The sequence below is a fragment of the Neolamprologus brichardi genome, chromosome 17, assembly GCF_056152115.1.
Source record: "Neolamprologus brichardi isolate AB-2024 chromosome 17, ASM5615211v1, whole genome shotgun sequence".
Taxonomy (NCBI): Eukaryota; Metazoa; Chordata; class Actinopteri; order Cichliformes; family Cichlidae; genus Neolamprologus; species Neolamprologus brichardi.
The window spans coordinates 35,848,106-35,873,654 of record NC_142120.1 but is presented as its reverse complement, the minus strand read 5'-3'; the positions used below and the strand labels follow the sequence as shown (position 1 = coordinate 35,873,654).

General features: G+C 42.4%; 1 protein-coding gene across 3 annotated transcripts; it reads right to left on the bottom strand.

Annotated features, from left to right (window-relative positions):
* Positions 1–535: 535 nt before the first annotated feature.
* nap1l1 (nucleosome assembly protein 1-like 1) lies at positions 536–24,516 on the bottom strand. 3 transcript variants are annotated; one of them, XM_006805550.3, is made up of 16 exons: positions 24,378–24,505; positions 20,368–20,406; positions 19,276–19,364; positions 15,553–15,655; positions 13,299–13,440; positions 12,064–12,144; positions 11,611–11,739; positions 11,387–11,458; positions 11,179–11,318; positions 10,616–10,761; positions 10,498–10,517; positions 9,911–10,033; positions 9,757–9,789; positions 9,621–9,671; positions 6,108–6,144; positions 536–2,363 (listed from the first exon to the last, which is right to left on the bottom strand). In XM_006805550.3, exons 2-15 carry the CDS (start codon positions 20,382–20,384, stop codon positions 6,139–6,141), a joined length of 1,152 nt encoding a protein of 383 aa, XP_006805613.1. In that variant the 5' UTR covers positions 20,385–20,406; positions 24,378–24,505; the 3' UTR covers positions 536–2,363; positions 6,108–6,138. The 3 variants fall into 3 exon arrangements, with proteins under 3 accessions (XP_006805613.1, XP_087687263.1, XP_006805612.1); XM_087831137.1 differs by lacking the exon at positions 6,108–6,144 and having other exon boundaries at positions 19,276–19,397; positions 20,364–20,406; positions 24,378–24,516; XM_006805549.3 differs by lacking the exon at positions 6,108–6,144.
* Between the last annotated feature and the right edge of the window lie 1,033 nt (positions 24,517–25,549).

Genomic DNA, 25,549 nt, shown 5'->3' with positions numbered 1-25,549 from the left:
TTATTCAGTATGTTTTGTTGGTAATGAGTGGGTTATTTATAACACAAAGAAATCACCTGCTTTTCAAGTATGATGGCTTCATTATAATCAGTCCAGTTCTTTTTTGGTCCCTTCAATTACATTATTACTTAAATTACGTTATTCAGAATTTGACACTCTTGGCCAAATCTGTTTTGACAAAAGACATTTTTTCATGTCAATGAGACTTTAACAGGATAAATGAAGGAAATACGAGTCACTTTCCCAAAGAACAGGTATATTCAAGGCACTAAATGAAGCCAACTCAGTGCACAAGACAGTTTAAATTGGAACTCTTATTTTAAACACTTTGTCAGGACCCTTTGTGATATTTTATGATGCGCAACAAGTTAAAATAAAAGTGCCCGGGCATGCAAATTTACTTTGATGGCAGCCTAATAACCATGCTGTAGTTTCCGGGTGATAGCAAGCGAAGCATTGTGTTGATGTGAATGACAGATTTAAATATTCTACAAACAAAAACTTGATTGGGAGAGAAAAAGTCAGCCATCACATACATGTTTAACCAATTTATTCATGAACATACACGTACAGTTATTGAGTACATTAGTATTTTGTAGCATAGCATTTTGCCTTGACAACAGCTGCTCAGAAGGACGCCCCCACAGAAACCCAGTCAGTCCATTTCCAATGAACATGATCTGGATACTCCCTGCAAAATGCCAAGTACCCTGGATCTCCACAGTGGACATGATGATGCCCCAATGACAACCAACACATGGCTGTTCTCACAACCGAGGGGAGAGAAAGGGGGGGGGGGGGACGCTAAAGGACTGGGGGGAGCAAGGCTACTGTTTCATTTCAGTTCCTCTCCTGGCTTTGAGTATTGCTCCGACAACCTTTTCCAAGGCATTCTGGGTAACAAAGGAAGCAGGTTTGGTGGGCAGGGTGGGTCATGAGCCATTATCACACTCCCCCCGTTTCTTTCACAGTGATAAAAATGAACCGTGACCTCAGCTACTGGGCTCAGGTTCACATGAGACATGAATTGGTTACATGAGGGGGGGTAAACAAACCGAAGAGGGAAAAAGTGAGGCGTGAGCCCAATCTTGACACTCCACCCCCTCCCCTTGTCATCCACTGCGCTACATCTGCCCAACACTGTTCCTATAAAGCTTCCCTGAATGGGACGAGTGTGCCTCCCTCGACAACAACGGTAATGCACTTTAACCAAATAGCACAACTTGAACTCTACAGAGCGGGGCTACAGCAGCACCCCCTCACATCCCCTCGGGTGTGGGGTGGGAGGAGTCAAAGGGCTGCTCACATTGAATAATTGGACAGGACACCACTGGTACACCACACGAGTAACAAAGTGCTATAGAAAAAGACGACAGCCACACTACTGCGAGCCTTCGAGGAGCCTGAAGCGTGAGGTTATTGGGGCTGTGTCCCCAAACGACGCCATCCTGACAAACTCACCCCACCTTCCAGAGTTTTCTTAAGATAAGGAATGTTCGAGAGTCGGCTGTAGAGAGCCATAGGAGCGAAGTCGTCACTGCAAACGTCCGTTTTGATATCATTTTAACAGTCCGTCCGGAGGAAGAATGGCAGACTCTTTAAGAGGTTCACTAATGGGGCCAGCCAGTCCGTTTACCGGAATGTTTAAGCGGAAAGCAGCTGAGCACAGGAATTCCCAAAGAAATTGTGGGGGAGTGGGAAAAAAGAAAAGTCAGGTGAGGAGGTGGCAACTGTGGATCCCACAGAATAAACTGGACTGGACACTCAGGTGCAGCTAACACATCCGTCCTGTCTGGAAATGCTACAGTGCTTTGTGTGTTCTCTTTTAAGTGCTCAAGTCCCGCTAAGAGTTTAGAAAACAAAAGCTAAAATAAATCACTGGGACAACCTGGAATTTAGCTCGGAGGAGAGGATATATAGATCGGTGTCGCCGCAATGCCCGTCTAAACCACAGCTGTTGTCTAAGAGCAAATACAACAAAAGACTTCACAAGAACCCAAACTAGTTTAGCAGTGAAGAAACAAGTTCATGCTTTTTGAGGGAGGTTATCTTCCTGCAGTCTAACTATGGTACAGAGAAGGAAGAGAGGGGAAAACAGGTCTAGTAAAATACTATGTATATCGAGCCACGCTGCTCCCAGTATATTACCATGAGTTTTTGTAACAAAAATCTTGAAACCTTTTTTTCTCCAAGTTCTCTACCAAGAAAAATACAAAACATTATAAGGCGGTAAGTAACTATTTTTTTTAATTTTTTATTTATATATTTCTTCTTTTGAGAAGCCGTTACAGTGCAGTTGATCCTCGAGGCAGCCGGGTCAGGCTTCACTGCTGCTTGCACTCAGCTGGGGGGGCTGCATCCTTCTGTAAGAAACAGGATGGTGGGTGTTAAGATGAAGGCCGCTCCACACACACTCATTCAAATGGCACACAGTCACGCCACTCCACCACACAAGCAGCTACAAACTTCTCACCTCAGCTATTTTTAAATGCAACAGAAACGACACTGATGTGATGACTGACACGTTCACAGACAGACAGCAGTGTGAAAATACTTTTCGTTAAACAGTATCGATGCAAATAAACATCAGGCCAGGGATTCTTCAGGGTGCTGGTGAGACATTTGAAAGTCTAATCGACATGACTTTCAGAGGATCGCGTGCTCCCGTGGGACGCTCCAGCAGCAGGTTAGCTTAGCAGTAGGCTGGCTCTGCTAAGCTAACATTTGTTCTAATTATCATATGCAACTTGTGACCTTTAAGTGCTTCATATTAATCTTTCCCCATATGTCTTTTTGTATCAGCATGAGGCAAAATAATGACAAACCTTAGATGGCCATTTCAAGTTTTTCTTCTGGAGTGTAAGAGTCAGAGCACTCATGATGAAAGCTAAGCTGACCACAGGTGTGAGGGAGATAAAGTGCTTAAATGGATCAAATAAAGCCCGATGTGTGGCTTGGAGTTTTAGGCTACGTCCACACGTACACGGGTATTTTTGAAAACGGAGATTTTCCGTTTTCGTTTTAAAAATAATCCCGTCCACACGTAAAGGCAGAAATGAAGGAAAACGCTGCTAGGAACACGCCAAAGCAGCAGGTGGCGCTATATTCCTAACCGTGCAGAAATGTTAGCGTTAACCTTCGTCTTTGATGACCATTAATGGAAAAGGCACACAAATTATTATGAATGTTAGGTTAGCAACGTTATTCCTAACCGTTGGCCAATCAGAAGTCTAGAAGCCTCGGTGGGAAAAAGTAAACAAAGCTGGGGCATAGAAGCAGAACCGAGTCGTATGTGTGGAGGGACAGTAACTGTGTGTGTATATGTAAGCATTTAAACACTGCAGAGAGAACAATTAACAGTATTGTAGAAATTCATTTCACCGAAACAATAACGTGGCGCACAGTGTGACGTCAAAAAAGGCGCACATCTTTGGCGCTGCGTTTTCTCCGTTTTTCTCGTCCACACGTAAATGCAAAAACTGAGTTTTAGAAAATATCCACCCTGGCCGGAGTTTTTAGAAATCTCAGTTTTCAGTGACCGAAAACGCCGTTTACGTGTGGACGAAAGGTGCAAACGCATAGAAAAATCTGCGTTTTCAAAAATACCCGGGTACGTGTGGACGTAGCCTTATAGAGCCCTAAGTGAGCTGTAGGTATTGCAAGTATTTCTTTTACACAGCTAGGAGGTTCCTGTCATTTTTACTTCACTACAGCCGTGGCGGGGAAACTTCAGGGGGCTGTGCGCTCATGTCTGAGTAAGGACCACTTCCCCTCCCACCACCTCTACTGCACAAAAACCATCAGCTGCCAGCATCCCCAACATGCCAGTTTCAGCAATATTACAGTTCCTGCTTTAACGCACATTAGTCGACATCTACCGGCATGTCAATCTTATGCAACTCTTAAACCCTCAGACATTAACCATCTTTCAGCACTCACATGTTACTGAGCACTTCAGAAATCAGTGTGAGCCTAAAACCTTAGAGTTTCCAACATCATAGAATACACTTAGACTCTTATTGTCAGCTGTGCCAAAGGATTAAAGGATTATTCTGTTCCATTTATCAGCACATTCATCCAGCAAACACATTTCTACTCATCTACTTGATGCATTCTGAGCAACCAGAAACGACCGGTAAAGGTAATTTCTCATGAGATAAACAGTTTGCTCATTTTTCTGAGACTTAAACGTCGCCGTTTGAGAACGCCGAAATGTATCTTGGTGCCTTAGGAAATGACAACTTGCAGATCTCTCTGAAACATTACAGACATGATAGATCTCATTTTAAGACGAGCTGGTGGATCTTCTTGATGGGGTGTGTCAACAGAACAATCTGATGTCCTCAGTTTAACTTATGGCGAGGAAAGAAACTCAGCTCAGTAATCTTCAACAAATGCAGACAAATACTGGAGGTTCGAGGCCTCCATCACCGTGTGAGATAATCTCATAATGAGTCCTGTGGAGGACAAAATAATGAGAATGTTTGTTCACTAAAACAAAAAGAAATCAGACATTTCTGTGTAACTTGATTAGAGGCTGATATACCAACATCAAACCAGCTAACTGCCAGAGAGTCAGTGACTGAAAATCTAGCTTCTAAATCTCCACTGGTTAATTAAATTAATGGCTGGGGTATTTTTTTTTAAACCAGCAAAGTTGAATAATGGGACTCCATATCCACAGTACAAACTTGGGAGAGACCCAAACATCTGCCACAGGAGCCCGTTTTCCATTAGCCCTTTCAAAATAACAAATGTCGACACTTTAAACAAACTCAGGGACTTTAGATGCTAAAGCATATAGTTAGGGCTGGACCAGGTGACCCTGAATCCTCCCTTAGTTATGCTGCAATAGATGTAGGCTGCCGGGGGATTCCCATGATGCATTGAGTTTCCAGTCACCTTTCTCACTCACTATGTGTTAACAGACCTCTCTGCATTGAATCATATCTGTTATTAATCTCTGTCTCTCTTCCACAGCATGTCTTTATCCTGTCTTCCTTCTCTCACCCCAACCAATCACAGCAGATGGCCCCGCCCCTCCCTGAGCCTGGTTCTGCTGGAGGTTTCTTCCTGTTAAAAGGGAGTTTTTCCTTCCCACTGTCGCCAAAGTGCTGCTCATAGGGGGTCATATGATTGTTGGGTTTTTCTCTGTATCTATGAAGCACCTTGAGGCGACTTTTGTTGTGATTTGGCGCTATATAAATAAAATTGAATTGAATTGATCAAATCAATTAGCTGCCAAATAAATGAAACACTGAACAAATTAAGGTTTAAAAAGCACACAGAGGATGATTAAGCCCCCGGCACACTCAGGGTGGGACGTCCTTGGAGTAGACATTACACACTTGCAGAGGTGATGATGGCACGCTGCAGCTGTTCATGGCCTGATGCCACACACATTACTACAGAGTGAGGTCGTTGCTGCCACCGTTCAACACACGTGGCTTTTAATGAGCGATTCAAAGTACGCATTCAAAAAACGAATGCCGTGTCTGTAACCAACACCACTGCTGCAGCATCCGAGCTTCTTTCTCCATATACTACCACAGCTCCAGGTTCTAATGGATTGTAACAGGCCCTTTAGAATTAAAAGCACTTTTGGGGACATTTGAGAGCCATTTAACCAGACATTAAGACATCACAGCAGCCTTGTATTGGGGGCATGTAGATGAACAGAGGTCATGAAGTAAAACAAAGGACGTTCATGGACGAACAGACCAATGACATTTAAATGGGAACTCATACACATAAACAAAAAGGACATTTTTGCCAAACAAATCATCACCCTGATGAACGAGCCTGTGTTTGTGCATGGGAAGAGTTCAACATGGTGGGGACAAAACAAAGCAGGTTGGGCTCGCTTCAACATACAGAAATGATACAGGTGCAAATGCAGAGCTCTAATGTGGGTTAAACTTCATGAAAAATAAATAAAAAAGCCAAACCAGTGAGTTAGTAAGTCAGGATAGTGTTAACACAGCAGCCGAGGAAGGGTGGAGAGAGACAAAGATGGAAAAGCCATAACCCAAAACCAAAAGGTGTGGGGGTGGAGGGTGGTGGGGGTGTGATGGTGGAAAAGCTGACAATTAATGAGCTGTACCTACCAGGATAGGGTTATTTTTCTACAGTCACCACTTAAACCTAGTGAGGAAAAATTTAAAGAGTAGCTGACAAAATATGCCAAAGTGACAGGTGATGAAGACACATCAATGAATAGGAGAAAAAAAAAGCCAAACTCGCAGAATACAGAATGTCAGATGTTTTAGTCGAGCAAAGCAGCAGCAGAGCTCATGCTTGTTTACATGCTGTGGTGTCAAACTCAGCTTCAGTTTGGTGTAATTCAAAGTTGTCTCAGGCCAAATGAGTCAACACGCAAGGTCATGCAGGTAACCCTCACAAACCCAACCTTACAAATACGACTACCTACAAAAGGACACTGAGTCCATTGATCACAGACGTTCATGCATCTTGCTGCTGTTTCCAGTGCTTTTGTTTACTCTTCATCAAGAAGGATGCAGAGAATCTCTGAACAAAGAGCCCCGCAGGAGACAACCTGTTATTGTGTCTCAGTGGGGCCAAATCTCATCAGATTTGCACTTCATTTGGTGTGTGCATGCCCACTTCTATTCAAATGGTCAAAGATGGGTACAGAATTTCTGGCCCTGTCTGTAAAATGTTAAACTGATAAATACTGTATAATGTTCTCTTTACATTAAATGCATTTTCAAGTTTATTTCTAATGCAGTGAATGTTTACTGACAGGTGATGAAGGACCCCTGGCTCTCAGTCACAAAGTGGTCTGGCTGATTGTGTCTATGGGGGGGGGGGGGGGGGGGGGGAGAGAAGCACCTACTTTAACTTGATTTATGACTTTAATTTGTCATTTGTGACTTAAATTAAAGTTTTATATCCAGTCTAAGGTTTAGACCAGGGGTCGGCAACCTTTCTGATGGCGAGTGCCATTTAAAATTTCCTCAGAAGTCAATGTGCCATATGATTGCATTAGCAATAAATTTAATAACTCTATATGAAGCTACACAATATAAACAAAAAAAATACTTTTTATCCATAACAACAAATGAACTGTACAACAGAAAATACAAATGCTATTTATGGTCTCCTCACAACAATGATAAGAAAAATAAACTGGGCCAATTTGGCATGTTTGTTAATACAGAGACACACATGTTAATGTGATCTCTGGTCTCCCACTCAGACACAGGTCTGCGAGTGTCCAGCATTCAGAGGCTACCTGAGGACTCATGTGAGAGAAAATCTGCTCACACAGACATGTAGAGCCAAATACTGTCAATAAGGCCTCTGCAATGTTCTGAAGACAGTTAAACTTTTCAGGTTGTGATGTCCAGCAGGTGAAAAGGCAGCTCCATGAACACGCACAGCTGTGGATTCCAGCTGCTTCGATGTTGCATTAACTCAGCCAGTTGTGTGTCCGTGGTGCTGAAGCTTTTGAAGTGTCAGAATATGGAAAGCTAACAACGTCCCTCTAAGTTATTTTTAGCCAATTACAAGTTGAATCTGGTAGTTGGGGTTGTTAGCTAAGATACCGTCATTAAGAAGCGGCACAACTAATGTGTGTATGCGAGCTGATTTGCGATGTGCACCGCTGGCCCAGCCATTTATTTTTTAATGCACCTTCTCAGATTAATTCACTGCGTGTCGTGCCCAGGGCTGGACTGGGACAAAAAATCATTTTGACTAGAGACCGGCCCCCCAGGTATTAAAGCCATAAAGCCTTTGAATGAAAACAGACACTGTTGTGACAGTGATGTACAGTCTTGTTGGTATATGTATGATTTCTATACATTTTACATCAGATAAAAACTTTGGTTGTAAGATTCAGATAATTATTTAATAACAGACATTTTAAATGAGAATAAGAAAGTATTTCTTTGTGCCCCCCTCTCCCTGTTAATGCCCTACCTGGACCCCCTGGCAACACTTTGCTAGACCCGCCCCTGCACAGTTACCAGCTGTCAGCTACTTAGAAAAGGATCCTGGTGTTATTTGTCTCTCAGAAACAGTTCATAACTTCAGCTCATCCATGTCACCTAAAAGGTAAACCTGTTTCTCCATCACCTGTTCAGCTCTGATGATTCAGTAAGGACATCTCCTGGTTTCATCTTCATGTTTCCCTCTCACCACATATCCAAACCATCATGACCAGCAGCTTTACAGCTGTGGCTCCAGCAAACATCAGCTGATACTAGAAATTATTATTAAATAAATTCTAACAGCTGATCAAACGTGCTGCTGTTTAGTGCGACATCCGGTTTCCTCTTTCTGGCGCAAAGTGGGCGATAAACAAACAAGAGAGAAAAGCTGATCAGCTGATCATTGATCAGTTTTATGGTTGAAGTAGCAACAGGAGAGGGAGGGGAGAGAATGAGAGAAGAAGAAACAGCTGAAGTCCGAGACAAACTGCGTCCCCTCTCAGCTCAACACGAAACTCGTACTATTTTCTCTGAATACGAGACGATTCCGTCTTTTTACGGGACGGTTGGCAACTCTACGAACTAACCTTATGAATAAAATAAAGTTCACTATCAGTAACATCATAGCACCCACCCAGCTGTATAGAAACTCCATCATGCTAGCTAGCACGCAGTACGAGTTATTGTAACTGACTGTAAAAAGTCAGCACAACAAAAATAAACTGCACCTAAACTTGGTTCATATCTGACCCAGATAGACTGCAGGTCATAACTTCTTACCTGAAGTTCAGTTCACCGTCTCGGGTCTCTCCTCCTGCCTCCCCTTCCCTCATCCACCTGCTGCCTCCACCACTTGCTAATGTTACTGAATCTGTGGAAGCTCCGCGATGCCACCAAACAGTTATTTTTACACACCGGCCAGCATCCACCACCTTTCATTGTTTATACCATTACAAAAAATAAAAATCTGGCCAGTGCAGCTATGGTCGTGCCATCAGTAAACCCGTCGCGTGCCGTGCCTAGGGTTGCCGACCCCTGGTTTAGACTAAGATTGCCGTGGTTTCCAGATGAATTTGTTTATTAGGTGATGAAGTAAACTGCTTACTGGCAGATTTTGATACGTTTCTGGGCAGTGACCATAAAATGAGGTTAAATCTTGTCCAAATGTGGCAGAAAAATGGCAGAAAGCCTATTGGCTAAAATTCTGTACAAACTTGAAGGATTTTTTTCCTCGTGTCCTTTTGTTTCTGGCGTACTGTATCTGTGTTACTTTAGCTTTAACGACAACATGCAGCATTCAAATTTCAACAACTTGTAAAACTCAAAATGGAGCGCTGAAAAGACAAAATATCAGCTGGATGCATTTTGTGTCTTAACCAGAGGACCAAACCGAGGTCACAACAGAACAGAAGCTGAAGCAAATTAAAGCTGGTGTAAAATGAGATGCATTTGTTGACAGTATGTATTCTGTATGTTGAAATCAGCTGTTCTCCACCTGCAGCTCAGGATCCTCAGTGACAGAAAATTATGCAGAAAGATTCTGAACGCAGTGACTCATGAAGCTACCCGTCGCCTTAGTAAGAAAATCCTGAGCCATCAAAGTTGAGAACTGCTGAGTAAGGTCTTTTCTCACAGCACCAGAGATCTTTAGACATGTCCTCTCACCTTGGGATCATAGTCGGGGTCGTTCTCCTCGTCAGCCTCCTCTTCACCTTCCTGAACACACAGCACAGGCAACTTCAGTCTACAACTTCTAAAATGTAAGCTTTAGTGGCCTGTGGTAGTTTTTTGGTGGTTTTACCTCATCATCTGCCTCCTCTCCCTCTTCATCATACTGTAAAACAAAAACATTTGTTAAGGATCATGCCAAATTAAAATGCTTATTTAAGTTGAATTAATTCTTACAACTCAATCACTTTGTAACCCCACCCGAGATATCAAATGCCCACACTCACATCATCGTCATCATCCTCTATGGCCTCTCCTGTGAAATACAGCACCGCTCGGGGTACGATACGTTCGCGGATGAAGTGGCCGATTTCAAAGTCAGCAGCCAGAATGGCTTCCGAATCCTCATCCTGAAATCAGACAGTTTATTCGTGCATTTCCTGAACAAAGTGAGAAGCAACCAGAGCTGCCCCTGATTCAGCATGTCTATACAAATGGCATCGGAAGTGCGTTTCCTCCTTGGAGGGAAGAAGGGGTACAAAACTGATTACAAATCCTCTGGACTGTCAGTCTCTAAGGTTTGCCTTTAACATGTGCCAGGATGCAGCCGGAGTTAGTTTGTGATCAAATTTGAATTTTGTCAAAATCAAAAGTTGAGAAAACAGTTTGTTGCCAAACTCTAGCGGCTTTGCTCAATATTAAGAGTCACAGCCCCTCTGGCAACCGTGACTGTAGTTACTTATCTGGGTCAACAAATCATGTTTTTAAGTGACTACATGATCTTTGAGGTTAATGGAAGTGTCTCATATAAAGAAGCTCAAGTTAATATCAAAAGACATCCCAGGTGAAAACGTGTGTAAAAGCACTAACTTACCAACTCGCCGTTTTCTGGGACTGCAAAGAAAGCACAGATCAAAATGAAACGATGCAAACAAAACTCAGACTGGAGCAAACTCTGCATAGCAACGGTATTTCTGCCATGTCACTCTTACCCTCTGGTGGGGTGAAGAAGTTGAAAAAGGAGTCGTTGGGGACCGTTTTGGTGACCGTCCTGACCGTGCCGCGGCCCTTGTGCTTTTGTTTCTTTTTGATTGTTTTCAATGTGACGTTCTTGCCCTTCGTCCACTCAATCGTGCAGCTGTTGTCAAAAACAAAGAGCAATGGAAACAAGGTCAGGAGGCAGCATTTGAAGGGTCAAATCTAAAAAAAAACATCTGGGATGAGTTATCCAGTAAGAACTTTCAATTATCCTCTGGCTCTCTGGTTGGAGAACAACCAGTTTGGTATACATTTGATTTATAAATTGTGACGTCGAGGTCACAGAGTTCAGACTCATCTCAGATATTTGGTAGATGCACCAATGCTATGACTTTCAAAGTCCTGTCAGTTCACAAGCTGCCACGTTGCCCACTCAACAGCACCACTCCATCAGCCTGTGACAGCTGAGGTGCCAAACTGAAGAACTGATAAGCTCTTTGGCAGCTTTTCATTATGTGCATCGAAATTTGTTTAGAAAACAAAAACCTGCAAAGAAGAAAGAATGGCCGACACTCACCCTGTGCAGCTCATGATCTCTGGCCCGTCGAAGGAGAAGGGGTCGTTCTCATCAGGCTCTGACCTCATCTTGTAGGTTTTTGTCAACACTGTGTTTGTGAAGAAGTCGTTTGGCTCAAAGTGGAACTCTAATGTGAAGCTCTGTGAACACAAGAGGCTGATGAGCAAATAGACTGGTTTCAGCCATTTAAAGTATGAAGCACACTTACCATTGGCTGTCCTGGATCTGAGAATTTTACTTTAATGTCTTGTAAATGCTTAAGGATGGGTTCATCATGTTCCTGAGGGGAGGGAAAAAGTGGTTTAGAAGCAAACACAGAAAAAAACCACACAGCCTATACAGCTATTGGCCAGGAGGTGGAAGCAAACCCTGATTATTGAATTAGAGAAGTCGTCGCTGTCTGTGACCCATTTTCTGTGTGTGCAAACATACCTGCAGCATGTCACTGAGCAGGTCCACATTTTTGAAAACCGTTAACCAGAATTCAGGAATGCCTTTGGGGTCTTCTTTTTCCTCATCCTTCTTCTCTTCCTCCAACTTGGCCTTCTCCTTCATCTCATCCTGGTTAAAAGAGGTTTTCTTCTAAATATTTGTTTGTGTGTTTGGTGAATAAACAAACCAAATATTTTACGCCCTGTCCACATATACAAACCACACAGCACTGAACAATAATGACCAAAAGGGGGTGTTTAAAAACAAACCTAGCTTCACATGCAGCACCATAGTACAGATTTAATCCACTCTTTGAGAGCAGATGTCTGAAATAGTGATGGTTGGATGCTGCGCTGTCACTTTGGGAAGACAATTGGGTCCACGTACGAAATGTGAAAGCAGAAAAATGCAGTAAGCATGCAGGTGTGTTTGTCATTGTCCCTGCTTACGTACTGTCAGCTCTTCCTCTTCATCCGCTTTCCATTCACATTCCTCATCTGTGGGCTCATAAGCTGCTTTCACTATGTCGCTTCTCTGTGAGGAAACGAGAGAACCATCTGAATTACAAATTTACACATGCATTTGTTTTACACTGCAAGTTATACCACAGCAAATCAGGTCTTACAAAATAAACAATTCCTGCAGTCTGTGAGTTGTATGAGAACAAGCAACCTCTGGATGCTAATGGCAGAGTAGTCATTTCAAACAGTGTTATTTTACAGGAAAAAGAGCCTTTAACACAGCATTAGTGACATCAGAAACACCCAGAACAGCAGCTTGAAAGCAGTCCTCACTGCACTTGTGTTACACGCAGCACAACAGTGTGATCCAAATCCATAAAGGGGCTTTTTACAACCTCCTCTTTCATCACCTTCTGATGCAACACAAAGCAAACCTTTCAACACAAGTCAGCTTAAAGCATTTACTTGACTATCAGTTAACATTTAAGAGGAACTCTTTTTATAGTTGAGAAAACAACTCGTTTCATTTCCCAGAAAAATTCTGGTCCCAGATTATCAAAGGTTTGCAGCATATCTGAGAAAAGCTGCTTTTTTGGCTCCACCACAGATGGAAGAATGATGAAAGAGCTATGGTTACTATAGATACACTTACACACACATGGAGTGTGCTCAAACAGCAGACCAGAGCCATACGTTTTCTATGCAAGCTCTAAGTTCCCTGAGCTGCTTCTAAATCCTGATGTAGCTTCATAGAAGTGTGCACTCGAGGCAAATGATGCTCAAGGCGAAAGCGTCAAACACATCAGCATCAATGCAGGTCTAAACCTACTCGTGTCCAGTTACAACGCGAGAGCTGCAAGTCTTGTTCAAATCGAGTGCTTTGGTCCTCATCAAGCGCTCAGCAGATTCTTGTATTTAATCAATATTTAGGTAAATGTATATGCAACCTGTAGACTCATGAGAGTTTCTTCTGAAGAGCAGAATTTGTGATTCAACAGTTCTTCCAAAAAACAAAAATAAATAAATAGATTCTAAAAAGACAGTTTTTAAATTGTCATTTATGTCATAAGTCTCTGTAAAGAGCCATTCAAAATTAGGCTTCTGGTCTTACTGTGAGTGACTAAAGAGTGGCTGCATCACGCTGGAACACATAATACGCAGCAAGTTTGACTTTGTGGTGACAAATCATGACTTCTTTACATAGTATACACAAGACCAAAAACATACTTTGTCGAAGAGGGGCTGGTAGAGGGCAGCATACTTTCTTTCCAGCTCATGTACTTCCTCGTAGAACTTCGCTTCAATGTGGGCGCATTTGACCTGCAGGTTCTTGAGAGCATTGACACGTCTCTTTACGACCTTTGGTAAACTGAGGGAGGACACATGAACAGAAGACATGAGGACAATCCTGGTTATTGAAAAGTAATATTTAAACTCCAAGTTAAAATAAATGGATATCCACTTGATTGGCATTCGTTTTCTAGCCCTTACAAAAAATTTAGGTCACAGGGGGAAATAGTGATTGAGGCAAATAGTGGCCCCCTCTTCAGAAGTTAATCTGCAGAGAGTGCACAGACATACTCTCCCCAGAGGATCCATAGTGAGTCAGGATGGCCTTCCAAGAAAACATTTTAAAAACAGTAAAACTATGCTGAGAACTGCTTTTATTCAGATTTGCTTCACTTAACATCGTCTTTTTTTATAGCAGATTTATTGGTGGACACTTGGTGAACTTGTAGCCTGGTTCTTGCTGTAGATGAGAGAGGGGTTCCTCGTGTCTTACAAGGTCACTTCCATGTTTGCTTTTAATGACAGTTTATATTTTTAAGACCTAAACTGAAATGAATATGAAACGATTTCATCACATCCATGCTTCTCATTTCCAACTCGTCGCAGACTTATTTTGTAGGATGCTACCAATTCCATTCAGCTAGCTTTCAATATAGTGCATTTATCTGATGGTGGAATAAATTCTCCTGTAATGCAAATCTGCTCTTTCTGCTTGTTCATTCACATCAGACCTCATGTTTCTGCATTTGAAGGTGCACATCTCTGCGGTCCCATTTGGACACCCTGCAACTTTAACATCCTAATTATATCTTTAGAATCTGTTGAATGATCTCAGAACAGTTAACCAGACTCAGAAGTGCAGAGAGACTGCACCGAGTCCAGTTTCTCTGCAGCGTGGTAAATTAGAGACGCCTGCACTAGCCTGGCAGGGGAACGCGTGTTTGAGTCCCAAGTGCTGGGATGCAACCGGTGAGTTTGGTGACTGCCAAACACTCGACATGTTGATTAAAGAGCTGCTTGCTGATGGTTTTGCTGAAGAGAGCAGTGGGTGGCTCAGCCCCGTAGCCAAGACGCACAGCGACGCTCACAACCTAGCATCTCAGAAGCCCCAACCACTGACTGAGCTGTCGCCGTTTCAGCAAGCATCCTTCGGAGTGGTTTTTGTTAAAAGTATCTCCTCCACTTGGATTATTTTCGTTTTAACTATGACTCACGTCAGCTGCGATTACATTTCCTGGACTCAGGCAACAAATTGATCCATGTTAGCTCAAGTGACTACACAAAATAAAGTCATTGTGCAGCTATTCGCCCACTAAAGCAGCCCTCATTTACAACTGATGCCAGTACTATGCCCTGAAATGCAGTGCCCCACTGTCCTTTTCCACAACATCCTTGTATGCATTTATTTTAAAGGCTCTCTGGTTTGCTGGTTTATGAAGGACACCAGGTGCTCACAGCCACTTACACTGAGAAAGCAGTGCTAGACTGGATTAAAATGCAAAATCCAAACAGACAATTTTGTCTTGTTTGAACTTCTGTTTAATGTTTCACTGCCTACAGTCTGGAAGTCTCTAACACATTAAAATGGATTTTCCTATTACCATACATCTCACCTTTATGTGCCTCAGCATACCCAATTTAAAACCAGCTGTCCTTAAAAAGTGACGTTTGAAACTCAACATGCGTTCTTCCTTCATTGCATCCGAGATGATAATAGCTGACCTCGCCAGGGGCTGACGCTTCACACTTCAATGTAAGAAGCCCACCTGCTTCACACTGAAAGCCGGTTGTATTTCTTGGGCCATGTAGTGTCACACTGGTAGATGCTCATCAACTCATGACTCTCTTGTTTTGACTGTACCGTTGATGCTAACCGCTGGTGTGGCTGACCTCAACTCCAAACTCATTTGCATTTCTACTCAACAAGGTGTAGTCACCATTTCAGATACTCATCAGTATGCTAAAGCATGTAGATTGTAGGTGGATGTGATTGCTGTAACTGATGGAAAGCCCACAGCAACAGTTGCCAACAGCCAGACTTAAAAAAAGAAAAAAGCAGGATCTACTGAACAAAATGTAGTGAATACCACTCTTGCATAAAAACCTTAATATAAAAACAAAGTGTGTACATTATTTTCAATTCAGAGCTGCCTGTGTGTTGCTCAGGCAAGACAAATGAGCCGTCCCTCACCTCTCCATGTACCCTGATGGTGAGCCATTCAAACCATCCAGCCTCTCCTGCAGCGCAGCCAGGATCTGTGGATTCTGCATCATCTGGACAGTCAGCTGACGAGCTGAAGAGAAACATACAGTGAAAAGAAATCTGAGCAGAACTTGAGCATCATCTCAGAACGGATGTTGAGTGGGATTCACTTAAAACTACACTCAAATATACTGGTTTATAATTGAAACCCAAATCAGGAGCTGCACAACAACAATTTTACGATTGTTTTTGTAACCATTGCATCACTGCTTGGTGGAGTGCTCTTAAGTACTTTGCTTGTTGTATGCTTTAACCCTTTAAAACCAATCGGAGCGGGCACGCTGTGTTTTGCGTAACTATTTTTAAATCCCGGTAGCTCTGCAACCACGTAAGCTAGCGCAGTAATTTTTTTTTGCATATGAAAGCGGAGGAGTTGTACTTACATCTTATGCCATCAGCTTGTCCTCGGTCACAGTTTCCTTCCACATATAGCTTTACAAAAACTGCATAAAAAGCACTTGCAGCAACAAAAACATAATATTCCAGAAACGCGCTTTGCCGATCCGATCAGCTGTTCATAACACTTCCTACGTTGGAAAAGACGCCAGCACGAACTATCGCATGTCCGCCATGACCTGCCCGAAACCGGAATTGATGTCATTTTCGCGGAAATGTAGTTTTTTTACCATCAGGGCCTCATGAGCCTATACTGGTGTTTTTAAAAGTTATCTTTGACTTTCTGACTTTCTGTGTTGTTTCTGGGATGCTTAGGACTCATATTGCACTGCTGGAAATAGTTTATTTTGATGCATATGCTGCTTTTTTGCAAATTTGCATTATAATATTTATTTTCGTTTTTCCTGCAGTATATAAAAATTGGTGTATTTCAAAAATAAAACTATGAAGACACTCAAAATAAATTTCCTGTGGTGGGAAACTATTTTGTGCAACTTTTTTGTATTTACAGTTTTGAGGGATAAGCCTCTTAAATTTCTCTAACTAGAAATATATGTTAAAAAAACAAAAACTATTTTGCACTTTTTTGTATTTATTGCACTTTTTTGCAATTTATGTAATTACTATGCACTTAATGCAGACATATTATTAAAATTTGGGCTGTAATGGTTGTATTGATGTATAGCAACTTGAAATGCTCATAAAAATGGCTCCACAGCATGTAAAAATATAATATAAGCTCTGGCGGACTTGGTTCTATCGTAGGTCTTAAAGGGTTAAAGTGTGGAAACAGAGGTTGATGTCTGGTTATGTGCATTATGAATGTTGCATATACATATATGCTCAGCAGTCAAAGAGTGCTCTTCCTTTGTGCAGCCAGACAGGTGACAGATGGTACAACCCAAGTGTCCGACACATTGCTCACACCTATCAAAGCTCAGTCAGATTGCTGCTGGCAGGTGAGAAGATTAAAAAGACTGGAAGTCACTTTTCTCTGCTGGCACATCCTGGACATGTCCCTTGTATTACAAGCCAAAAATCAGTGAGCTGTCTGGGATGCTGCACTGAGTCAAATAAAGAAATAAGCTTCTCTGAATTTAGACAAAATCAGCTCCTTAAGCAGATGCTTTAATGTAGCATTCTGTAGTAGAGCAAAAACACAAGAAGGGGGCTGTTATGAAGTGACAAAACAAATGTTGCTCCCCTTGTGACAAGGGGTCACTGCAGCAAGCAGCGCCACATGTTTTTATTTGGTATAGTTTAACCCTGGATAACCTTCCTGAAGAAACCTGAAAGTGGATTTGTGTCTCTGGCTGAAACTGAACCACTGACCTGTGTGTAAACCACCACAGTAGATTGTTTTAGAGAAGCATCACTACACCTTTACACACTGATCCCCCTGTAGTCTTCAATTGTTATATTTGAGGTTTTAAAGCTATACACACTTAAACTGGGTCACTGTGGGGGATTTGAATTATGTTAAAACACATTTGCAGCACTGTCAGAATTCAGTTAACTAGCAGTTGTAGCACATTCCTCAAGTTATGTAAATGCAGGGGCAAGTTCAGCAACTATAACTGCCCCTGTTGTTAAACACACCAAAAACAAACAAAAGAAAAAAAACCTCAAGTCAAAGTCTATCGGCTCAGCTTACTGGAACGACTGTAGGTAGGGCTGTTCGATATAACGATATAAAAACGTCTATAGTTTCATTTTACGCTATCGTTTGTTTCGTGTGTCACAAAATAAACTGTTTATGGCAATGTTTTTTCATGGTTTTGATGGTCACTGTAGTGGTTATATTAATTTCTTAAAGTTCTCTCTTTCTCTTATATTTAATATAACCACACTACGGACGGACAAGCGCCTGTTTTTATGCGTTGTTGTTAGCAACAACGATGGTAACGCCATCGCGTGTCCGCTTGTTTATGTTCCACATAAACCTTTCACAATAAAGCTCAAGATCCTGTTGAGACTTTTCAAAATAAACTGAATCCCGTGAAAGAGCAGATTATTTACGGATGAGAAGTAAAAGACGCCAGGTGCTAAAAAATAAACCTTAGACTCAAACGTTAGAACAGGCTGCAGCACGCCGTGTAATAAATACTCAAAGAAAACGGCGGCTGTTACAACTTATGTCTAAAAATGTATCGTTTCATGCATTGGTTAAAACACTCGACTCCAGCTACACGACGCGCAGCTGGAAACACTTCACGCAAGTCGAGCTGCCCGAGATTCACAGAAGTTACAGAAAATGTAACATTTTTGTGATTTATATCGTTATCGGACGATAGATGTCTTATATCGGGAGATGAGATTTTGGTCATATCGCACAGCCCTAACTGTAGTAGTAACTGAATTTCAACCAAGGTGCCGCTAATACACAGCCAGCAATAAAAACTTGTTTTTAATCATTCCCAAATCTACCAACCACAGGAACTGTTCTCTAGTGCATCCACACACTACAGAAACTGTACCTGTGCAACTGAAGCTACAGCATTACTGAAACCCTACAATGAAGCAGAGGAGTATCTGCAGGGCGTGGGGTGCTTCATGTAATCAATAGATTTACATTCAGCTCAAACATGTTCAGAGCTTGTGATTCCCAAGTTACAGGTGTTCCACAACAGCCCTCATGTGTGAAACCTCAAAAGATTTCTTAATGAGGGTCTACACTGCATGTTAACGCCAGCAGGCTGCAACCATGTATTACTCATGCATTTATAATCCTCCCCCAGCTTCTAGGTCTTGTGTACAGATTTCCTTAAAGTCCGGCGGCTGTGACAGATCAGACGTAGGCAGCCAGAATCAGTCTTCTTTCAAGTCTGGCTTTTAAAAGACTGCTCAAACTAGCTATAAAAAGATAGGCCCGAGCAGCAATCTATATCTAGCCACAATAAGCTGGGAGTAGGCCAATGTGTGAGGAGTCGTCGGAACCATTGAGGATCAAAGAATACATAAACAGCATCGAGATCCCAAAATAAAACGGATCAGTGCTCCCAGCTCTCAACTGTTAAGTCTATTATGCTGTATTCATGTTTATGTGCCACTTTGTTCTCCCACTGATCGTGTTTGAATTGTCATCTTCTCAATGTTATCACTTGGCTATTGATATTCCTTTGGCACTGGCTAAATAGCTTTTTTGGGGAGGGGGGGGCACATGTGACCCCACATTCCCCCACTTCTACATTTCACCTAAACCACAGAATATGCACAATTCAACTCTAGACTGCAAGTATACTGAGACTGCCTTACCTTTGCTGTTTTCATCTTCTCCCGTCTCCTCCTCTTCCACTTCCTCAACATCCTCCATATCTGCTGGGTCCATCTCAGCCTGATCTTTGCTGCTCGAGGAGAGAGGGGGAGGACAGAAGGTGGAGATGTTAGCCAAAACAAAGCCATACTTATGAAGGAACATTTAAGATTGGCCAAACTACTCCTGGCATCTTTTGGCTGACCACTATGGCAGCCACATGTGGCAGTAATAGCATGACTAACAACGAAGAGCCAACTGCCATGCTGACACACCTTGCCCAAGATCATCCTGATACTGAGTGAGGGCCAGCAGTGATGCGGTGCAGCTCTAAAAATTCACTAGTAAACAAAACTGGAGTCTGCCTTTACCCATGATGCTGTTCAAAGCAGTGAAACATGATGCCCAACTTCAAGACGCAGCACTATCAGAGTTCAATACTGAACATAACACAGCTTCACTAGCCCGTCTCATCCTTCCATCAGGCTGCAGACTGTTGTGAAAAATCAATGCCCAAGAGTGGAAGAATTTAAGAGTCAAAGAGACAGCTTCCATCCGATTGGGCCATTGTTACAGAGCCATACGTGTTTTAAAGGTGGCCTGTAAAACGCGCATTTAAAGGGGAAAAAAAGGTAGCCCTAGCTGTTGGAGAGGTGTGTGGAGGAGCTCCTACTGCACTGCACCCTTAGATTTAAGCTGAGGGGCACTTTCTGAATCTGAAAACTCAGTACCAGAAACTGCAGTTCCTCCAATGACCACATGAAGCTGGCTCCAAACACAAGTCCAACTACTGTAGGCTTCATGTTAAAAAGTCCGATTTCATATCTTTTGCAACCACGACACAGGAATTTTAGAATAAAAGGCTGGGGTGTGGATGCTTTGACAGGTGTCCCAACAGGAGCACCTGTAGCAAACCCTTTGTCAGGCTTTACTGCAACTAATCTGGACCCCTCCATGGTTCTGCTTTTCGTGTATTCAAGGTTTACCTTATAAGCACAAAAAAATGTCACCTTCAACTTAGAAAAGAAAAAAAACGAGTTGACAGAGAGGCCAAATGTTTAATTTTGGTTACCAACACCACATAATGTACTTACTTGTCGATGTCTGCCATATTAACCGAGTCTCAAGTGATGCTAGAAAGAAAGAACAGAACCAGTTAGCTTAGAAATCCTGGATGAAACGTTATTGTTACCAGAGGGGTGCACAACACAGGCTTTTTGCAACATTGTTCAGCCTAAAGGCAAAGCTGCATCTATCCTAACCAGGTTAGGAGATGACAACTTATTAACACAACCTGCTCAAAATGACTAGTTTCAGTTTAAAAACTGGCTGCAAGAGCCAGAGTAAATCATTTAATGACAATAGGCAGAAATTTCATACGCACAAAGGTGTAGTGCAATTTGTATAAGTACCAGAGGGCACCAAAGAGACATGCATGAGGTTACGCATGATTGAGCTATAGCACACTTTATGTTATGCAACTTCTGTTGTCACAGTGGAAAGTTCAGGAGTAATGACCACCACCAGAATGCGGCTCTTATCAGTAGTTCATCCGTCTGTTGAGCCTCATCTCTACCTTTACACATCTTTTTCTAGTAAGCAGTTAAAGGGTGAATACCATCACTTTGAACAATTTTATGTAATATACTTAAAAACAAGAAGCCTGGCATTTCCACTAATATTAAGAACTTGCAGAAAGGAAAGGTATCTGCGGGGGCATTGAGGATATTAATGTGCATTCATGTTTTTAATTAGTACACTAAGATTTCCATTGAACACTGTTTACAACCAACTTCTAAGCTAATATAAAGATACTGGTTTAAATGTAACAGTCCTTCATTGTGTTGTTAAACAGCTACTGGAATGTTACTGAGCACCTCCACAGTAAAAAAAATAAATCCAAACAAATTTCTGCAATAAGCGCCCCACAATGTTGTTAGAGAACGCTAATAATAAACCACAAAAACTCGAGTTACTTCATTTCAAGTCCTCTTCCCTTCTTATTGCCACAAAAGAACTAAAATGATAGTTTTTATTGTATAATTTTAAAAATGTAAAACTGCAGACTCACCATTTTGATGCAAATGAAACTAAACTGGCTGTATAACTAATGCTACTCCTGAAAATAGTGCACACACAGCACTACCCTCCACTCCAGAGGAAATGCATGAAAAATGCATATAAAAGGAACCCTGGGCTGCAGTCAACACAGCATTGACAGCATCTCATGAAAGATCAAAGAGAGCAGAGCCTTATGAGGCATTCACACACTGATTAAAAACAAAAGACTGAAAATGACTTTAGTGCATATGAATGTCATTTTCCCCTCATTAGTCCTTTGCCGATCAGTACAGCCATCTGTTTAGCACTGTGGCTACTATTAGCTGCTATGATCGATATTCAAATAAACTTTAATCTCTACAAACACACCCATCCCCAAATAATTAAGTAAATAAATAATTAACTTCTTTTTCCAAAGAATTTTTATTAAACACTCAGGATTTGTCTAAATCCATCACATGCTTATTTTAAGAGTCCCATCCCAGTCTACATGGGATCAACCCTGGCTGTTAGCCACCCACCCCCTTGCCACTCAGCCAAGGCCACCTTCCCCTGAGAGACTGATTAGGGGTCCGTGATGCAATTCAGTTGCCTCTCCCTACAGACATATTCCAACTCCACCAGCTAGGAGTTTAGCTGCTTGACAGCAGTCCCTTTTCTACTCCTGTAGCCTGGTACAGTTTGGCTTAGCACTACAGGAACCAGTTCTCCACCAGCTCTAGGATGCGACTTGCATGCAATTATGTCCATGGAACAGGAAAAGAACTGCTAAAACCCATAAAGGATGGACCGAGACTCACTGAAGAGGCAGCTGAGTGCCATGGAGGAACACATGAGCCAGAGTATTTTTCCCCATTAAGAAAAAAAAACATTCAATTTTTTAAAAGTCTAATGGACTTTGACTACCACTACTTTATCATGACAACGTTACAAGACACATTTTATAAGAACCATCATTGACCTAGCAACACATGAATGACACGATGGCATTTCAGCAGAGTGCAGATGATGTAAAAGCTCCATAATCCTTTTCCTGACTGCCATGTTCTGGCTGCTGTCCCAACTCATCAGCTCATTAACTACATTCACCTGTCATCCCAGGGGCAAATCTGTCCCTTGTTAGCCTGTAACACTAGCAGCTGCAGGGCTTCAAGAACTAAAGCCCAGGAGCTTATAATCTATTACACTTAACTTTTGACAAATTAGAATCGAAACCAAAAATCTATGTAGGTCTTTCAACCGAGCAAGGAAATTATTTCAACAAAGCAGCATATCATAACCGTTTATCTCAGGTGGGCTATATTCAGCCGATATGCCAAGATTATTCAGCTGCAGAGCTGGTGTGACACTTAGCTTGGAAAAGTCACACGACAGATCAATGTGTTTCTTCCCTCTTGCAGAGGATAACTGATTTAGGGAGACGCCTGCCTTGTTGGCTGGTTTGTGACTTTAATTACATAACCTGCAGGCTGCCACTTTTGGAATAGCAAGAAACGTTTTTCAGGCTTTCACTTTTTAAGTTTACACTGACAAATGAATAAATCTGAAAGTGTCTAGGAATAATAAAAGCACATGTGCTTTATGGGACTCTAGGATGACACCCACCATCCCTACCAACTCTCTATTTCTCCAAATTATTGATAAGTACTGGAGAAAGCTCTTAGGACAAAAAAAAAAAAAAAACTTCCACTGTGGAGAATGAGATGACAGTGTTTTTAGTTGGGGTGGTTGGCTTATAATGCACGAAAAAAGACCTGGGTATATTACGCACAGGATAATACCAGCCTGGAGCATTTTCTATCAAATTGACCAGGCCAACCTGCGTCAATATCAACAGCATGCCTCATTGTTTAAGTCCCTAAAAATACCTCAACTTGTTTTTTCACTGTGAAAAGTGATAACAACATCAGCGCTTCCAGAGCTATATGTGGAGATTCATTTGAACAAAAAAAAACAGATTTAAGCTGCTCCCACCTTGTTTGGTGTGTAATTGCCATTAAAAAAAAAGAAAAGACAACTTAAACCCACCTAAGTCTTCCCAGAGAAGACTAATTGCAACACGGAGCAGCTAATTGATTACATTCTCCTAAAAACATCAAACTGGCCCAAAGACAGACCCTTACTCAAGATAGCCATTTCTTCTATCCCTGCCCAGCGACCACGTGTTGCATGCTGAAGTCATGTCGACCCATTCATGACTAACAAAAAGCCCCGGGTGGATGCCTGCCTGCTGAAACCACATTTCGGCTTCATTTGGCAGCCAACCTGTTGAAACGTTTACTCATTTTACCTACATAAAACAAGCCGGACCACGGCTAGTGTACAGACCAACTTTAGCCGGCCTGCCTCAGTCTAGTATCAAAGAGCTCTTGTGTGTGCGCTGCTAGTTAAAGCTAGCTTGCGTGCTGCTAGCTCGATGCGCACTACTCGGGGAGAGCAAGTGGGAGGAACAGTTTCGACAGACACGGTGCTGTAACTAGAAAATATGGGCCAGTTAGGAAGTGGTGTCAACGCTCCAGCACCACGTTTTAACCAGCTTCCCCTTATGTAATAGAAACAACTATCTAATTCAACCAAACGCCGCGTGCTGTTATCAGTAAAGCTCAGTCTCGTGAACAGTCCCCCGTCCCCCTCCATCTCCACCCACCCATCCTCCACAAAAATAAAAATAAGGTCAAGTCCAAAATTACAAGATAGGAGACACGTGTCAACAAATGTCGAAAAACGCCGACAAGTGCCGGACTTGGCCAGCGTTTTGTCCTCTCTGCGAACGCAATGACCGGTCAAACAGTCCGGTGGAAGCGGACGAACATAAACGCTGTTTTATTGTTTTTTCCAAATCGCGTGTAACGTTAACACACATCATGGTGGAGCCAGTCTCAATGGCTGCTGCCACTGTCTGACTTGACTAGCATTAGCAAAAGCAGCGCTGTCACCCTCTTGCCACCGTTCGCTCGTACAGTGGGACTGAAATTCAACTTCGGGGACGACGACCAAGTTTGGGGCGTTAGCACCGAAGCCATTTCCAACTCCCGTCTCTTACCTTCGCTGTCTAGCCGGAGGCTGGTTTGGTTAGCGGCGCTACGCAGTGAAGCGGTCTCGAGGAAGAAAGAGACTCCGCTCCGATGGCGGTAAAAGGGAGAGAGATCCCGCCGCCTGCGCTCATATACATCCGACGTCATCACGTAAACCGGCAATCACCGGGGCAACGCTGTGCATGGGAGGGGCGGCAGTGAGGTTGCCCCTTGGGGGGAAAGCAGAGGATGAGGAAACATCGTTCCAGTCCTCCTTATAGTCTTCTAATCATCTGGTTGCTGCTCTTCATCACCTCATTCATTCATTATCGTCACAACTCTCTCTTAATCAGCGTCTTAAACTTCTTCACCATGTCATTTCCTGTCATCTTATACCACGATTGTCATGATCGCAGCTACCTGCTCCATTGTCTTCATCATCACTACCTGGGGAACTGATTACACTCATCATGGACGTTGTGACGCTCGTCCTTTTGCCATAATCTTCATTCTCAGTTTCCCCAGCAAGACTCGTGCTCCCCCTGTTATTAGCATCAAAATCACGTCTTCACCAGCATCCTCAGCCACTTTGACAACAACAAACCACACTTTGGGACCTTTTATTGGTGGTATCTGTTTTAGTCATAAAACCTCTCAGACTTCAATGCTAATGTGTGTTTCAGCTGTTCTGGCTATGTTTTAGCTTTTCTGTGAAGCACTTTGTGATTTTTATCTTGAAAGGTGTTATGCAAATAAAATTTTACTTACTTTTTACTTTACTTACATGGTGACCCAACAACGTACTCACACTTTATGGTGGTTTGCTTAAAAATGAACTGTGTGTACACCGCTGTTACACTGAACAATAGCACACCCAAAAAAGTTTTTTTTATAGATTGAGGACTTAAAATCTGAGATAGGTAATGGGGTGTGGTGGTTAGCACTCTTGCCTGGCAGCAAGTAGGTGCTGGGTTCAAATCCACCATCTGGCCAGGGCCTTCCTGTGTGGTGTTTGCATGTTCTCCCTTTGTCTGTGTGAGTTCTCCCTCTGGGTGCTCTGGTTCCTCCCACAGTCTAAAGGCATGCAGTTAGTGGGGTTAGGTCCAGTGTTGATTCTGTCTATCAATATCCCACCATATAAGCGAAAATTTATCAGGTGGTTTTCAAGGGAAAGTGTATACTGGTTAAAAAAAAAATACAC

What these genes read in the sequence shown, in the direction of transcription:
- nap1l1 (XM_087831137.1), bottom strand. Translation starts at nt 24,516, where the DNA reads ATGACGTCGGATGTATATGAGCGCAGGCGGCGGGATCTCTCTCCCTTT. An exon ending in AGAAGATGAAAACAGCAAAG is followed by an intron (nt 15,656 to 19,275) that starts GTAAGGCAGTCT and finishes GTTTCTCTTCAG; the next exon opens with CTCGTCAGCTGACTGTCCAG. An exon ending in CCATCAGGGTACATGGAGAG is followed by an intron (nt 13,441 to 15,552) that starts GTGAGGGACGGC and finishes GTCCTCCCTCAG; the next exon opens with TTTACCAAAGGTCGTAAAGA.